The sequence below is a fragment of the Vombatus ursinus genome, unplaced genomic scaffold (genome assembly GCF_900497805.2).
Source record: "Vombatus ursinus unplaced genomic scaffold, bare-nosed wombat genome assembly UNPS02014941.1, whole genome shotgun sequence".
NCBI classification, from domain to species: Eukaryota; Metazoa; Chordata; class Mammalia; order Diprotodontia; family Vombatidae; genus Vombatus; species Vombatus ursinus.
The window spans coordinates 6,440,788-6,457,344 of NW_020954719.1; the positions used below are offsets into that span (position 1 = coordinate 6,440,788).

General features: G+C 57.4%; 1 protein-coding gene across 5 annotated transcripts in view; it reads right to left on the reverse strand.

The window, feature by feature from the left end:
• KMT2D (lysine methyltransferase 2D) overlaps positions 1-16,557 on the reverse strand; it is a 36,971-nt gene that overhangs the window by 4,218 nt on the left and 16,196 nt on the right. For 3 of the 5 annotated variants that reach the window (XM_027844414.1, XM_027844412.1, XM_027844411.1), the window contains 24 exons: positions 16,329-16,439; positions 15,792-15,932; positions 15,572-15,656; positions 15,080-15,321; positions 14,912-14,985; positions 14,536-14,586; positions 12,484-14,304; positions 12,169-12,345; positions 11,913-12,049; positions 9,549-11,473; positions 8,523-8,646; positions 8,313-8,400; positions 8,050-8,116; positions 7,703-7,935; positions 4,805-7,597; positions 4,462-4,602; positions 4,153-4,320; positions 3,869-4,028; positions 3,354-3,429; positions 3,026-3,201; positions 2,587-2,717; positions 2,320-2,455; positions 2,093-2,247; positions 768-1,881 (listed from right to left, as the gene is read on the reverse strand). In XM_027844414.1, the coding sequence (XP_027700215.1) occupies positions 768-1,881; positions 2,093-2,247; positions 2,320-2,455; positions 2,587-2,717; positions 3,026-3,201; positions 3,354-3,429; positions 3,869-4,028; positions 4,153-4,320; positions 4,462-4,602; positions 4,805-7,597; positions 7,703-7,935; positions 8,050-8,116; positions 8,313-8,400; positions 8,523-8,646; positions 9,549-11,473; positions 11,913-12,049; positions 12,169-12,345; positions 12,484-14,304; positions 14,536-14,586; positions 14,912-14,985; positions 15,080-15,321; positions 15,572-15,656; positions 15,792-15,932; positions 16,329-16,439 (10,326 nt within the window). The remainder of the gene's footprint in view (positions 1-767; positions 1,882-2,092; positions 2,248-2,319; positions 2,456-2,586; positions 2,718-3,025; positions 3,202-3,353; positions 3,430-3,868; positions 4,029-4,152; positions 4,321-4,461; positions 4,603-4,804; positions 7,598-7,702; positions 7,936-8,049; positions 8,117-8,312; positions 8,401-8,522; positions 8,647-9,548; positions 11,474-11,912; positions 12,050-12,168; positions 12,346-12,483; positions 14,305-14,535; positions 14,587-14,911; positions 14,986-15,079; positions 15,322-15,571; positions 15,657-15,791; positions 15,933-16,328; positions 16,440-16,557) is intronic. The other 2 variants (XM_027844415.1, XM_027844413.1) reach the window with 1 other exon arrangement.

The following is a 16,557-nucleotide window of genomic DNA, read 5'->3' on the forward strand; positions in this document are numbered from 1 at the left end:
TTTATATTTATATTTATTGTTATTTATTAAGGGGATTTGTTCTGTGAAGTTTGGCTTCAGTCAAAGGGCTGTACTTGGGGACCTAAAGGGCCACATTTGGCCTCGAGGTGGCAGGTTCCCCCACCAGTGGCCTACGCTTTGACTTCTTCCCTCTAAAACAGGAATGGCCAGGGGCAGCTAGGTGGTACAGTGAATAGAGCTCTGGCCCTGGAGTCACACCCAGCCTCAGACACTTAACACTTACTAGCTGTGTGACCCTGGGCAAGTCACTTGACCCCAATCGCCTCACCAAAAAAGAAAAAAATAATAGTAAATAAAACAGGAATGGCCCCCTGTGGGCCAGATCCTCTGCTCTAAAGACAGTGAGGAATATAAAGTAGGAATATGAAAAAATTTATCTCTACCCCCACCCCTAAATATAGTCAACATTGGCCAGGGTTTCATTTAATGCTGCTTCTAAGCAAGGGAAAATACTGATGGGTTAAGATCAGGCTAAGGGAAGTTTGGACTCAATCCGTGGGGACATGGAAAGAGTTCTTTCCACCTCAAATGAGGAGAGAAAAAAAAAAAAAGAACAGCAGGAAAGATTAAAACCGAACAACAAAAAACCTGCCCAGTCTAATGGATGCTAGGCCACAGAAGACAAAGACTAAAAACCAAAGGCCTTGGTGTATTAGAGCTGGGAAGGAGTTCTTCCAAACAAAGGGGAGGATGGATAAGATAACCCACCCACACAGTAGCTGGTCCCTGACTCCTGAGAGCCTCACCTTGGGGGGATGCGTCAGTGAAGACCAGGTCCTCCAAACCCTGTTCCATGACCTTGACGATGAACTCGGGCCGCCCGTTGTTCTCGATGATGGAGCAGCGATAACAGCAGCGCCGGTTGTTGGTGCGTAAGCTCCAGTAGATGCGCGTGGCCTCATAGCCAACTGGGTACAGGGCTGTGGCGCTATGGAAGTCGGCCATCTGGTGGGGCAGCAGCTGCCCAATGGCATGGAACACTAGCCCTCCCACCCGGAACATGTGCAGCCGCTCACCACGCTGGATGATGCTAGCAATCTGCTTCACCTCATCCCGCTCAATGTAGACGCGTCGAAAGACAGCAAAAGAACTCAGCTCCTGCTCACAGGGCCCCTTCAGCTTGTGCAGGGGGCACAGCATCGTTTTATCCTTGAAGAACATGCACTTGGCCCGGATGGCACAGGCAAAGTGGTAGACACTAGGACATCGCAACCGGTTACAGCTGTTAGTGGCTCCCGTACGCTGGCACAGCGAACACTTGGTCAGTAGCCCTCGGTGGAGGGCACCCTCGACATTCATCAACGCCCCACCCTGAGTTTCATAAACTTCTGTGGACCACAGGGCACAGTTCAGGTGGACCCAGAGGTCTAGATCTAGGTTGAGGAGTCGGGCTGGCCCGTCAGTAGCTCCATCACCCTCTTCATGGCAGAAGCAGCAGCGCCGAAGGTCACGGGGCACCTTGTCAGGTCGGAGGGCTGTGCCCAACTGCTCCATGAACTCTGCTACCTCCCGCTCACCCTCCCGTCGTCCACCACCCTTCTGGATTGTCAGCAGCAGCCGTAACCGTTTCCAGCGAAGCCCTTTCCACTTCTTAAGCCGGGGTGGCCGGGAATCCTCCCCCTCTTCAGGGGGCCGGGCTCTGGGCTTGGGGCGAGCTGCTTCAGGCATCGGAGGTGAGGGAACTAGTGGTGGGGGTGATGGGGCTGAGGGTTCAGCTGGGGGGCTGGCAGGGGAAGGAGCCGAGGGTGAAGGGGGCGGGGAAGGCTCCTCAGGGGGTGGAGCAGAGAGCTGACGGACATCCAGGTTGGAGACGTTGTGGATATAGCAGTGCTGGGCAGGCGGCTCTGGGACAGGGCTTTCCTACAGAGACAATCCCATACCATCAGAACAAGGAAGCCCACTCAAGCCTCCCGACTGTGCCCAGGACACTAACCTGGTATCCATCATTGTTCCTTCCCAAACCCCTGAACCTGCCCCTCTGAGGCCCTCTGCCCTGTTAGCACTGCCCCTACCCACCCCCACCCCCACCCCCACCCCCCCAGCTCTGACCCCTCCCATCCCAGGGCCCCACCTGCTTGAGGAGGCTCAGGATGTCCAGCTGGCTCTTGAGGGTATAGCCGGGCAGCACTGCATCAAACTGTTTCAGCCAGTCACTGCCACCCTCGGTGGGCTTTCCCCCTAGGCTTTTCTCTTTACCACCTGTAGGAAGAAGTGAGGAAGAACCCACTACCCTTTGAATCTAGAGTGGCATGGCACCCCTTCTCCCCTCACCTCCTGCCCGATCTCTGCCACACTCACCAGGCCCCTCCACTTCCCCCTTCTTGGCCTCGGCACCCCCTGCACGGGCAGGACTCTCTGGGAACAGCACCTCATAGGAGCTGGGGATCTTCATGCTCAACAGCTCTGCCACAGCCACCATGACACCATTCAGATTCTGACATAGAGGGGGAGGGAGGATGGAGAGAAGAGGGAGAGATGTGTCATCGGAGCACCCTGAGTGTGGTACTGCCAAGGCTCCTCCCATCTGCCCCCTGCTTCCCAACCCCCCCCACCACTTTGGTATACCTTGGCAGCAGCAGCAGAAACAGTCAGCATGACGGACACCTCACTCCCCTTGCCCTTTTCCCAGGTGTTGGCAGACAGCTTTCCTGTTGGTTCTAGTTCCAGAGCCCCAAATGGCTTGGTATCTGGGAAGACTAAATAGGACAGGGAAGACCTTGAAGGCCAGCTGATTTCAAACCCTCCCCCCTCAACAAGAACAAAAACCTAACAATAAAAACAAAGCAGCAGCTAATATTTACCTAGCGGTTTAAAAACTATTCTTTCATTTGATCCCCACAATAACTCTTAAGTATTATTATTCCAATTTTGCAGACAAAAACTAGGGCTGAGGGAGGTCAAATAGAGAAGGTAAGATTCGAACCTAGCTCTTTCCTGACACCAAAAGCTAGCCCTTTTTCTGCTCTGCCACAATGTCTGCTTTTCCTCAGGCACATACACACACCTGGGATGCTGGCCCGGGGGATGATGGGGATGACTGGGGACAGGGCCCTGTCCTCCTGCTCCTGCTGGCCTGACATCAGCTGGGGAAATCGAGGTGCCTCCTCTCCCAGGATACTCTCAGGGGAAGAAGCTGGCACGATGCTGTCAGGGGAGTCGCTCTCCTCATCACTCTCCATCCTAGAGATCAGGGACACAAGGCATGTTTGCACCACAATGGGTCACCCTTCCTCAGTCTCTTTAAGCCTGGGGATGTCACAGCCCCACAGGAAATCCCCATGGCAGGGGAGCCAAGCACCCCACCCCACCCCACTCCTCATTTCATTTCCAACCTGACATCCTCAGTCTGGTTGTGAGGAGGAGTGGGGAGCGCTGCCAGCAGGTCCAAGCTCTTCACTTCAGGAGCATCTAGGAGCAGAGGGAGAGAAGGGATATGGAATACAGGGGTCTCTCCTCTCTAGCATCTCAGGCTTCTCATTTCTTAGGTTCTGTTGCTCTGACAGTTTCTCCATACCACAGGGTCTGCCTGAGCACATGAAGCTTAACTCTGTCCCCACCTCCACATGCTTCCAAAGTCTGGGTTTTCAGAGGTGGTAAGGGAACAGAAAAAACTCATTATGCTTTTGTTACAAAGAATGACTCTCTGTATAACGGATGGGAAAGAGATGATGGAGATCTATTTTTTTCTTCAAGGGAAGATCTACTACAGTCTTGGGTGCTGGTGACCTTTATGCAGTCAGACCACCAAACTGGTCCTTTTCAAAACTAAAACCAGAGGGAGGGAGGGAGCAGGAAGGAGGCAGTTAGGGGCCTCTCCCTCTGCCTCATCTCACCATCCCCTGCTTACCCCGTGGTCCCCCATCAGGCTCTCGGGCAGGGGCCGCATCTTTAGGTTGCTCCCCCAGGTCCTCAGAAGGAGTGACCCCATTCACCAGTTTCTGCTGTACTGATGGGGGTGGGGTAGGCGGCAGCGAGGAAGGCGGCGTTGGCGGGTTACTCAGGTTATTCTAGGGGGGCAAAAAGGAATAGCAAGTCTGACGGTGAACAAGTCATCTTGATGCCCCTACCTTATGCCAGGCTAAGAATTCCCTTGAGCCCTCCCATCTCAGCATGGTGCCGCCTCTTCCAGACCTTCGTAAGAAGCTGGGAATAGTAGTCAGGGCCAGTGGGTAGTGCCCCACTCCCAAAGGCCCCCCTCAGCTGGCTCCGCCCATTGATGAGGCAGCCACTGCCGAAGGGAGCAAAAAGGCTGAAATTGTTGGTGATGCTGGGTTCTGTAAGTGGCAGCAAGGACAGCTCCTGGGTGGGGAGACAGAATAAAAACCATGAGAACATGAGTACTTAAGCCCCTATGGCTAGAAAAGGAACTCCCAAGGGACACCCCCCAACCTCCTCCCACTTGCCCTGGGGGACTGTGCAGCTGGGATTCTTGGGGGTCACCTGCTTCAGCTGTTTCAGCAGGGCCTCATTGGCTTTCACCCCATCTTCCTTCCGGAGCTTCTTCCGGGAACTTGCCACCCTGTCGCCCGCCTTCTGTACCCTCTTGGGCTTGGGGGTCAATGGTTTCTTGGCTGCAGCATCCTGTGACAGACACATCCACTGTAAGGGGTGCCTACCCACCCCCCCCCAACCCCCTGGGACATCTCATGTCATAGATATATAGTAAAAAGGTTTAAAGGTATGTATGGAGGCAGAGTAGGCAGAGATTAGACATGCCACTTAGTAGACACATGGCAGCCTCCAGGCCCAGCAGAAGAGGCCACTCTCTAGCCAAGGTACTCACCTCCTTGCCGACTGGCGTGCCCTGAAGCTTCTGCTCCAACCCAGCCAGCTTGCTGTCAATGTGCCCATTGATCTCTGCTCGGAGCCCCTCAGGTCCATGCCCTGCGCCAAGCTGTACATTCTTTGACCGAAGCAGCTTCTGCAAGAGCAGGTGCCCAGCCTCTGAGCGGCTGCCTGCCAGTAAGAGGTGGTTGCTGGTGCCTGGTGTGCTCACAGGTTCCCCATTAGCCTCCCGTTTCACCACCTGGGCACCCAGGGCACAAGGCTCCTCTCGAGGCTCCTGCTTGATCATGAGACGGGGTGGCTCGGGCATCTCCCGCCCATTCACCTGCTCCACCTCTCCAGGCCTCATGTTGTTCTGCTCAGGCTTATGGGCCTCAACCAGGTTGTCTGGGGTTTCCCAAGGTCCTGGTCCCTTGGCAAAGAAAGCATCTGGAAGTTGGGAGGCTGCCGACGAGGGGGGTGGAATGTCCCCTGAAGGTAGCTCCAAGGAGGATTCTTGGAGCTTTGGGATCTCAGTCTGGGTAGGGGTGAGCTGAGCCTCAGCAGGAAGCTGAGGGCTAGGGGGCAGCAATCGTGGGGAAGGTCTCTTTGGCTCTTGGGGGCTGGATGGCAGAGGAGGGGGTTGTGCAAGGCCAAGGTTTGGCCCTGATGCTATGGCTCCTTGTGGGGTAGAGAGCCGGGAAGGGCCCTGGGGTCGGGGCACCGCCCCTAGCTCCTGTAGAGGCCCTGATGGAGCTCCGAGGAAGCCCCCAGGTTGGGGCTGGCGGCCCAGGAGGCCTTGCAAGGAAGAAGGATGGCTCCCAGGCTCCAGGTAGGGCACTGTTTGCCTTAGCACCTGGCCTTGCTGCAATTGCCTCTGCACGAGAAGGGCCTGCAGCTGCTGTTGCTGCTGAGGGCTTAGGTGCCGAAGCTGTGGGTTCTTGGCCAAGACACCCTGAAGCTGGGCCCGCAGCTGCCCCACTGTGGGCATTCCCGCATGCCCTGGTAGGCCCTGCCCAGGGTGGGGTAGAGGGCCTGGCTTGGGAGGCTGTGGCCTTGGGCTCCCTTTTAGGGGTCGATCCAGCCCAGAGGCCCGCTCCCCTACAGAACCTAGGGGCTGGGTCAGCAGGTGGGACATGGAAGTAACTTCAGGGGGTTGCCCACCAGCCATCTGCCCATGACTTGCACCACCCGCTGGATGGAGTAAGTTGATTTGCTGTTGCTGCTGCTGCTGCTGCTGCCCTGGAAGTCTCAGAGGTGCCTGTAACTGCAGGGAGTTCATCTGAGGGGGCTGGGGCTGGGGCTGGGGCTGAGGCTGAGGCTGGGGCTGGGGCTGGGGCTGGGGCTGGGGCTGGGGCTGGGGCTGGAGCTGAGGATGAGGCTGTGGTTGGGACAGGAGGAGGTGAGAGTCCCCAGGGAGGGGGGGCTTCACCTCCACTGGCTCTGGGGGCAGGGCTTCTGTAGGAGGACCCAATGCCAACGGTCCTCCTAGGTGCACTGAGGAGGCTTCAGTGCCTTCAGGTACTAGCACTGTCTCTGCCCCAGCTTGCTCTTTGCCTGGTAGGCCCGAGGGCAACCCCTGGCTAAGCAAGAGGGCTGGGCCCAAGGCTCCATGGCTGGGAAAGTGCTGGAGGGGTTTGGCAGGCAAGCCGGGACCCAGGGCCACCTGCTGCTGCTGCTGCTGCTGCTGCTGCTGCTGCTGCTGCTGGGTAAGAGAGTTGGCTGGGGGTGGCAGCAATTGCTGCTGCTGCTGCTGCTGCTGGGGAGGCAATAAAGGTCGACCCTGGTTAAGGAGCCCCAGCGTCGGTTGCGGTTGCTGCTGCTGCTGCTGCTGCTGCTGCTGCGTCCCCATGGATTGGGTGCCCAGCTTGGGTTGCCCACTAGGAGGCATCAATCCCTGTTGGAGATGGGAGAGCCCAGTCATGGGCGGCTGCTGCTGCTGCTGCTGCTGCTGCTGCTGCTGCTGCTGCTGGGCCATGACAAGTCGGTGGGCCATGAGGCCTTGTGCTTGCTGGGCCAGTTGAGGGGACCCTAGCATTCGGGGCTGAGCAAGGAGCACTTGTCTGTGAGGGCCTTGGGGACCCAGACCTCCAGGGTGCACCTGCTGCTGCTGTTGTTGCTGCAACACTGCCACCTGGGCAGGGCCCAGCATGCCCTGGGGCCCTGGGGGCGGCTGGGGGGACAGCTGCTGGACCAAGAGGCCCTGATGGCTGCCAGGAGGCAGGAGTCCCTGGGGCTTGGGCCCCAGGCCCTGCTGCTGCTGCTGCTGCTGCTGCTGCTGCTGCAGAGCCACCTGTCCCAACAGGTGCTGCTGCTGTTGCTGCTGCAGCTTCTGAGTCAGCTGCATTCGCTGCTGTTGCAGCTGGAGTTGCCGTTCCTGTAAGAGCCGTGCGTCGGCACTCAGGCCTCGGAGAGCAAGATTCCCGGGGAAGAAGCCTGCCGAGGGGCCTGCTAGGGTCCCTGCCCCGGCTGGATGCTGCTGCTGCTGCTGCTGCTGCTGTTGGCCCAGGGCTGTACTGAGGAAAGGGCCGCTGGGCTGGCCGGTCAGTGCAACTCCTCCAGGAGGCAGGCGAAGGCTGCCCGCCTGCCCGCCCGGGGGTCCCTGTGGAGGCTGCAGCCCGTGGCCTGGGAGCAGCTGCCCAGGAAGCTTGGCCAGCAGCCTGGGGCTCTGGGAGGGGCTCAAGGCCAGCACCGCGGAATGCTGCTGCTGCTGCTGCTGCTGCTGCTGCTGCTGCTGCTGCTGTTGCTGCTGCTGCTGCTTGTTCCGATACTCTGCCATCAGGTTTGTGTGCTCTTTCTGCTGTTTCCGAACCTAGGTGTCATCACAGGGAGTAAGGGAAGATGTCAAGAGTAGGTGGAGGCCTCAGCCTCAGCCCACACGCCCCCTTCTTAACCTTTCTCTGCCAAGGGCCTCTACCTGGTCCAGCTGCTTCTGGATCTTGCTCTGCTGCTCAGTGACCAACTTCAGCTTCTCCGCATCAGCCTCTGGGAACTCTCGGCCAGCCTTCTTAGCGGTGCGCTGCTTGGCGCACAGGGCCTTGCGGGACTTTCGGTGCACCCCAATCTGCTCTTCCAGCACCTTGAGCTGCATCTGTAGCAGTTGCTGGGTGTGAAACAGCCACTCTTCGTACTGCCGCTGGTCGGCTTCGTCTGGGCCAGCAGGGAGAACAGGAGTCAAGGGGCCTGGTCGCCACAGGTCCCAGTGGGGCATCGTCCTGCCCCTTCACCCTCCCCCCAATCTCCTTCAGGTCACACCATACTCACTGATCACACCGTGGGCAAAAGTGGGTGGGTTGGGCCGAGACTGGGAGGGGTCACTGCTGCTCCGCTCCTGTCAGTGGAAAGGATGCCAGGGGTCACTGCTCCCTCCTTCCCACTAGGTTCTTCTGATCAAACCCACCTTACTAGCTCTTACATGAGGACACTCTAATAGCAGGGATGGATACGGGTGCCAGGACACATTCCCTCTGCACATCCCTTCTGTGTACAAATGCCACCTAGTCACACAACTCCACCTGCTCACTCACCTGCCCACTCCCAGCTGCCACATGATTCTGTAGGTCAGTGCTGCCAGGAGCTCCCGAGAGCCGCTGGGCCAACAGGGACACCTGTTGCCTAGAACCAGTCAGAGAAAAGATGGCAAAAGGTGAGAGAGAAGCCGGATGGGGAGGACAGAGAAAAGGGAGTCAGGAGAGGAAAGGCCAAGTTACATAGGCTTCTTCTAGTAGATACCTCACCTGTTCATGCCTGGTGCCACCCCAATGCTGCCCTGCGCCATCACCTTCTTGATGCCCTTCAGGGCCACCATCTTAGCCTTGGCAATGGGATCAATGATGTCCTCTGCAGCAAACTTGTCCAAGTCTTTGAAGAAAGTACCAGAGGATAAGGGAAGATGTTGAATTAGCTGTCCCTTCCATATCTCATGCCTGCCACCCAGTGCCTGTCTAGTCCCTCGCCTTTCCTGTCCTCAAGACAGCCTAGAAGCAATGACTTGTGCCACGTGCCATGATTCCACTCTGGACACCTTCTGGTAGACCCCACCCACACCCTAGGCCCAGTATTCTGTCTGCCTGCTCTGTAAGGCACAGAAGTCAGAGGCCAAAGGCACCGCTCCTAACACACTGCTTTTGATATGTCAACAGAAGCCTTCAGGGTCTGCCTGTTGCCTATAGAGAAAAAAATTCAGGGGGAAGCTAGGTGGTATAGTGGACAGAGCTCTGGCCTTGGAGTCAGGAGGACCTGAGTTCAAATCTAGTCTCAGACACTTGACACTTACTAGCTATGTGACCCTGGGCAAGTCACTTAACCCCATTGCCTCGCCAAAAAAAAAAAAAAAAAAAGATTTAAGATGGTATTCAGCACTCTCCATTAACTGGTCCCAAATTTACTCTTCTACTATCATTTTTCTGCTATTCCCCTGCCCAACTTTCCATTCTGGTCAAACTGATCTACTAATCACTCCCTGAATATCTGCCTGCCCAGCTCAAGCCCCAACACTAGTGAACTGCTTCCCTACTCAATGTTTCCTTCCTCCCTTCTGAACACTGAGCCACACATGGAGTATTTCATGCATGTTCCTTTGTACTGTGAGTAATCTCCTAAGGTATCCAACCTGGCTCCCCAACTGAAAGTTCTCAGAGACAGGGACAAGCACCCAGAATGTCATGATTCAGTCAGTTTAAAATGACAACAATGAGGATTACAGGTCTCGGCCCACCCCCACTCCCCATTTCCCCCACGTCCCTTCCTACAAGAAAATGTACCTGTATCAGGGAAGAAGCTGTTGGCTAGCTGTTGCTGCATCGCCAGCTGCTGCGGCTTCATGCACATCGATGGTGGCACTGCCCCCATAGGCTTCTGGGCCAGCACTGGCTGTGGATTCTGCTGAGGCACCAAGCTTGCCTGCCCTCCGCTGAGCATATGCCCCTGGTTGGGCACCATGGCCATGGGAGGGACCAGGCGCTGCTGCAGGGCATGGGATGGTTGCTGGGTGGACATCATCGCCTGGGTGGACACTAGGCCAGGCTGCCGAGCCCCAAGCCCTAGTGCAAGCTGTTGTGGGGTAACAGCCAGGCCAGGAGGTGGACCTTCTTGGGGCAGAGGCATGGACTGGGCAGTGCCTGAGGTGGCCAGCAAGAGGTGCTGCTGCTGTTGCTGCTGTGGGGGCGGCGGTGGTGGAGGTGGCGGCGGTGGCGGTGGTGGGGGCGGCGGTGGGGGTGGGGGTGGGGGTGGTGGGGGTGGGGGTGGCTGTTGTAGCTGGGCAGAGAGCTGTTGCTTCTTTTGGAGTTCTTTTTTCTCATGCTCCAGGAGGTCCTCAATGAGCAGAGGCAGTTCACTGGCCACCAAGGAACTCTCCATTTTGTCCAGCTCATCTCCAGACGGTGGAGGCCCACCAGGCAGGGTCAGGGCCCCACTCTCCAGGTCAAACTTCTCCAGCAAGGATGCTCCCCCTGGGCCACTCAGTGGGCTCGAGGTCAACAGCTGGGGTGGGGGACCTGCTGTGCTTCCAAAGGGACTCTTCTCAGCGGTATGCACATTGTTAGGGAAGGGACCCATGTTTAGCCTGCCGTCTCGTGGCCCCAGCAAGTTCTGCCCAGGCTTCAGCCCCAGCCCCAGAGTGCCAGGAGGCACCGGGTCTGCCTTGGGGGTGGCCACGGTGAACTGGCAAGGAGAGGCCTGGTGTCCACCCTCCTCTAATTTAGGCTTCACTTCAGTGGCCCCGGGGGCGAGATGGGAATCAGGTCCATCAGTGGTAGGGGGTGGGCGCTCCTCAGCACCAGACAGGCTGGGTTCTGTGCCCCTCAGGAGCGCCTCACGCTCAGCCTTCTCATTGGCGGATTCTACCAGTCGCAAGTGTTCATTAAATATGTCCTTCTTGTCACCAGTGTCCAGCTCAGGGTCTGTATAGGCCAAGAGGTCGAATTCATCCCCATTCAGCAAGTCGTCCAGATGGGGGTCATTGGTCTCCAAGTTTCCAAGGGTGCCGAGCTCATCATCACCCTTGGCCACATCTACCCCAAGCCCCAGGTGGGCCAGCTCCTCATCATCTTCCAGTGCCTTATGGGCATCAAAGTCGTCATCCAGCTCAGGCTCCTCACAGGGCAGTTTTCCAGACTCCAGGACCAGGGGTGGACGTCCTGCCTCTGTGCTAGAGGGAGATCGGCCAACCAGCTCCTGGCTAGCAGGAAGGCTAGGACCCTTGGGATGGGGGAGGGGGTGGAGGCTGTTACTCAGTTCAGGTGGTGGAGGAGCTGAGGGTTTCTGTGGGGGCAGGGTGGACACTGCCACAGGTCGAAGACTATCCGGAGCCAGGCGATGGGAGTCCTCAGCCACTGAGAAGAATCGTGGCCTCTGAGGGGGGCCCTGAAGATGGTAAGGGGCACCACCAGGCCCTGGCCCCTTCTGCACATTGTGACGAAGCTCGATGAACTGAGCAGGACCAGGACCAGGAAGTGACTCCCCTGGGCCAGGAGGGCGGTTGGAAAGCCCACTCAGAGGAGGGCCTAGGATTGTCCGGCCAAGTTCCGGCCCAGGTGGTTGAGGGAACCTTGCAGGCATGGAAAGCCGCATGGAAGCCACAGCGGCCTGCTGCTGCTGCTGCTGCCAGAGCTGCTGTTGCTGTTGAGGGGGCAGAGGTCCAGAGAAGGGCCCCCGTGGAAAGAAGGCTTGGGTGCCCCCAACCAGTTGCCTGAAATTGTACACAACAGAATCAGAAAGACAAGGTAAGGCAGGAAAGAGCCAGGAGTTAGAGCCAGAACAGAGGATTGGAGGAGGAAAGGAAGACAGGAAAAGAAAGCAGGGGAACAAGGCAAGATGGCCTGGGTATCCACAATAACCAGAAACTGACTCTATAGAGCACATTAAGGTTTACAAAGTGCTCTATACACGTCGACCTAATTTGATCATTTCCACAGCTCTGGAAGATAGGCAATACAAGCATCTTCATCCCTACTTTAAATTAGGAAGCTGTGGCTCAAGAATCACACAGCTAATATGTGCCTAAGGTAGGATTCAAACCCAGGGCTCTCCTGATTTCAAATCCAGTGCTCTTTCCAGCAGGTGGGATCAGAAGTCAGAACTCAAAACCTACCCCCTGCCTGTATTCACAGTCGCCCTTGGTGACTCACCGGCCATTCATGTCAATGGAAGAAGGAGTAGGGGGTGGTGGTGGCCGAATGAGTCTCTCCTCTGCAGGGAAGGGGCTAGGTCCCAGAACTGAGCCACTTAGTTTGTTAGGGGGCAATCCTGTAAGGCCACTTTTGTCCTGGGTGGCCGGAATGAAAACAGGTGTATAAGGAGAGTGAGAAGGCCAATGCCCTGCCATGCCACCCCTGCCTCCCAATTTTGAAGCATGGTCTCCTACCCCCCTGCCAATCCACCTACCTGTGCCCCAGGGTAGGAGGTGGGGCCTCGATTCAGCTGCTCAAAAGCAGGGTTGCTAGACTCAGCACCCCAACTGCCTGGCCCTACAGCACTGGTGGCTGCTGCTGTTTCCTTCTCCTGCCGAAGGGTATTACGCTGAATCTGCTGTCGGATCAATAGCTCTCTCAAACGCTGGCGCTGGGTAAGGATAAAGGAAGAGAGAGGGGGAAAAGTCAGTCACCTCTATCTGGCCAGGGCTGGAAAAAACCCACAAGACCAAAAAGGCGGAGACACAGACACAGAGGCAGCACAGACGCCTGCACTGGAGACTCTCACCTGCCGCTGCTTCTCCAACTCTGTTTGGCTCAGATTAGCCATGCTGGGGTCCTGGGGACCTGGCAGCTCAGGACCCACCAGGGAGGTGGCCATCCCAGACACTGAGTCTTCTCGCTTGTCAGCCGGGGAGGTGATGCTCCCCCGCTGTGGGGCACCATGGGGCAGGTAGGTGAGAGGACCATCCGGTGCAGGCTGTGGTAAAACCGATGGTGGACGCAACGGAGACAGCCCATAGCCCTCAGCTGGTGGCCCGGTGCCTGGCCCCAGGGGGCTGCCTCCTGGGTGAAAACTGCCTGCCGCTGCTGTGTAGTTTGTGCTTTGGGGCTTGCCCACAGTGGGTCCTGGCCCATAATGGCTGTTGATCCCATGGGGTGGAGGGAGACTAGGTTGAGAGGCAGGGGGCTTCAGGGGCGGCTCTCCCACTGCCTGGGGGAAAGTGAAGCGCATGGGGGAAGGATTGCCCACAAACACGTTTGCCCCTGGAGAACGGACAAAAGATGGAGGCTGCCCGCCAGAGCTCTTAGCGTGATGGTCATTTGATTGCCCAGAGGGCAGAGCCGCTGGAAAGCCCCCTACCCCTAATGGAGTATGGGCCAGGGGCCCGGCCTTGAAGGCAACTTCAGGGGGCTGGGACCGAGGTGGCTTGTGTAGTGGGGCAAAAGGGTCCCGGGACTGGGGCCGTGAGGGTGGACGAGAGTAGGGGTCAGGTGACTGGAAGCAAGGGGTGACTGGTGACTGGCAGAAGGCTTCGGTGGACAGCGGGCGGGGTGTCAGGGGTGACTGAGAGCTAGACTGAGACTGGGGGCTGGCAGGTACTCGAGTGAAAGGGTCAGACGGCAAGGAGCGAGGTGGCAGGGTACAGCAACTCTCAGGAGGTGGAGGCTGAGGCCGGGGTGTCAGTGGGGGCTGTGAATAGGACTCAGGATAGGAGCCAGAAGGAGCTGAGCGATATAGGTCTGCATGGCTAGGGGGTGAGGGGGCCACAGCATGGGCAGAGGGAGGCTCCTGAGGCCTCAGGCCTATACCCGGGCTCTGCGGCTCTACCTGAGATGCCCGAGGGGTCAGGGGGGCTTTGAAGACATCCGGTGCCTTTAGCTCCAGGCTGCCTAAGTGGGGCCCGGAGGAAGGTGAGTCTCCAAAACCAAGGCTGGGGGGGCCATAGCTGGGAGAAGCTGCCCCCAGCTCCTCCTTCTTTATTTCTAGGGCCTTCCGAGGTTCTCCAAAGGGTGGAGGGGACATCAGTTGCTCAGAAGCCTTGGCCCCACCCACCCCCGGACTCTCTGGAACTGCCAAGTTGTCTAGTGAGGGGCAACGGGGTTTGAGAAAAGGATCAGGTGTGGAAGGCTGGTGCCTTGGGGTGCCAGGTGGGGTGGATTGGAACTCTCCAGGCTGGCCAGCCCCAGGCCGAGGGGGAGCACTCAGCATCTGAGGCTTCGCGGGGGCCACTGCTGGTCCAGGATAGGGGGGATAGGCTGGTGGTGCTGTGGGGAAGCGAGACTCCAGAGTATAGGTGGGGGCCAGTCCAAAAGGGTCCTGCAAAGGCACTTGGGCGGGCACCTGGGGTGGGAGCTTGAGGAAGAGATCACCAGGCGAGTCAGGGCCGGGCACCGTGCCCGTTGGTGGCTTCAGGAACCCGTCCGAGGAGGTAGACAAGCCAGCTGGGGTAGGGGGACTGCCAATGAAGACAGTCGGAGCAGAAGCTGGAGGGGGACTGCCCAGCATCCCTGGCTGAGGGGGAATGCGTAGGTGCAGGGTGGGCCGATCGGTTTTGCGGGCTATGTCGCCCACCTTGGTCTGCTTACTGATCTGGCTCTCCGCCTGCTGTAGGGGTATAAGAAGAGAGGATGGGTGAGACTGGGGGATGGAGGTGGTGGAATGGACCTGGGAGTCATGGGCTACAAGGGCCCTGGGTGTCCACTTGCTCCAGGAATGCCACTGTCCAGTTAAGGATGTATGCTGCCACAGAAAACACCCTCCCTACTCCAAATTCTAAGGCTCCCATCAGGCCCCAGGCTTCTCCCCCAATTCCCCAAGTTCCAGACTCTCACTCACCTTCTGCACCTTGTTGATGCGGTGAGCCGCCCGGTTATCTTTGGCCTTTTGCTGAGGGATAATCAGGTCCAGAGCTTAGTCATGTGCTCTGTTCCTCAAGCCCACCCTGACCTGGAAACCTATTCCCTGGGTGAATGGAGTGGAGGTGGGGGGGGAGAGACCACCAGCTCCAAGTAAACTCCCTTCTTTCCCCAAGGCCCTGGATTCCCTCCTCCAGGTGGAGCTCCTCTGGGGCCCTGGATCCCCTCCTCCAGGTGGAGCTCCCCTGGGGCCCTGGATCCCCTCCTCCAGGTGGAGCTCCCCTGGGGCCCTGGATCCCCTCTTCCAGGTGGAACTCCCCTGGGGCCCTGGCCTCCCTTCCTTTTCTCATCCTCACCAGGTAGGGGGCTTTGTCAGTGGCCGGGACTTTTCTCCACAGCTTCATGATCTGTTTGCAGCGACTGGCCCAGTCTGCAGGCCAAAGGGTCAGAGGTCAAAGGGGACAGGACAGAAGTGACACTGCCCCATACCAGACCTCAGCTCCCCTTTCTACACTGGCACATACCTGGATAATCCTGCTTGAGGTTAGGAAAATTAATATTGGCGTAAAGCACAGGCGAGATTGTAGAAAGCTGGCCCAGCTCCTCATCCTTTTCCCAGCGCTGGAGGCTCCGCTGGTTGTAGGAGAGCCCATCGCCTTCACCCTCCGTGGTTGGGGTTGTGGGTGTGGAGGGTGTGGTGCCCCCTGAGCCCGTCCAGGGGCTGTCAGGCTCACCGGGCTCTGGGCTGAAGAAGCCCCCGCGCTCCCTGGGGCGCAGGGGCAGAAGGTCACAGCGGGCCAATGGTTCAAAGCCCATGTCCCTTCTCCCACCCCTATGACAAGTGATCATCCATGGAGGGAGACAAAGAGGGCAGGGACCCAGGACTCAACAGAAAGGAAGGTAGTAGCTAGGCCATAACTTGAAAAACCAAGTCTGTGTGTCTATACAAGTGGTGGGGAGGAAGGGAGAGAAAAGGGACCACAGGAATAACCACAACGTAGGGTATAGATACCTACCTACTATCAAGGAAAGGAGACTGGCAAAGGCCCGGATAGGAGTCCATTGGGCTGCTGGTAGGGAGGTTGCCCAAAGGAAGCCCACCTGTAGAAGGTAGATAGTGGTCACAGGCATGGCCGGTACAAAGAAGAATATACTGGTTTTCTCCACCCACAACCTGTGGGTTCCCCCAACCTGTAGCCCCACCCCTGATTCTCAACTGGTTCCTGACTATACCACCTTGTAGGAAGGGCCTCTGCTGCATTGGGGTGTGACCCCCATCCAGGTTGGGAGTCCCACAGCCAATCTGCTGCTCCCGCTCGGAGCCTAGGACATCCTTGAAAAGCTGTTGAAGATCTTTTGATTCCATCTTGGGCAGCTCTGTGTGGGAAAGGGAAGAGGATGGGTAAGCATGGCTAAGGAATGGAACGAGGGAGTAACAAGACCCACTGAAGTCTGGTTGGGAAGAAGAACCAGGGAAAACGGAACCACCTGCCTGCTAGCCTGGCATGACAGCCAAACAAGAAAAGCAAGGCCATAGATAATAACCACAACTGGTATTTGTTTAACCCAGACTATTTATCCCAATCTGCCTTAGCCCCCTTCCCTTTGAAGGAATCTTCACTAACTGGATGCTCTATAAGGACAAATGCTCTCTCTCACCCTTCCCTTAACTCACTACACCTTACGTATATGGAGAACACGCATTCCTTTTAAAACATATCAGCTAGGAACCCAAAACAAACCCTTGAGGGAAGATTTTACTGGAGCACCAACCTTCTGTGGGGATCTTGTCCAAGTCAGAGCTGAGCATTCCCTCGCCTGGGGTTCCTGGTTTCTCTGGGTCACTGGGTACAGGAGATGTCTTGATGCCTCCATCTTCAGGGCCTATGGGAGCACAAACTACTGGCTTAGGGTTTGAGGGCTTCGGGACAACTTTGTAGTCTCTGACTCCCATCCATCCTATCTCCAACTTCTCAAGAGTAAATGAGGCTGATAGGTACAA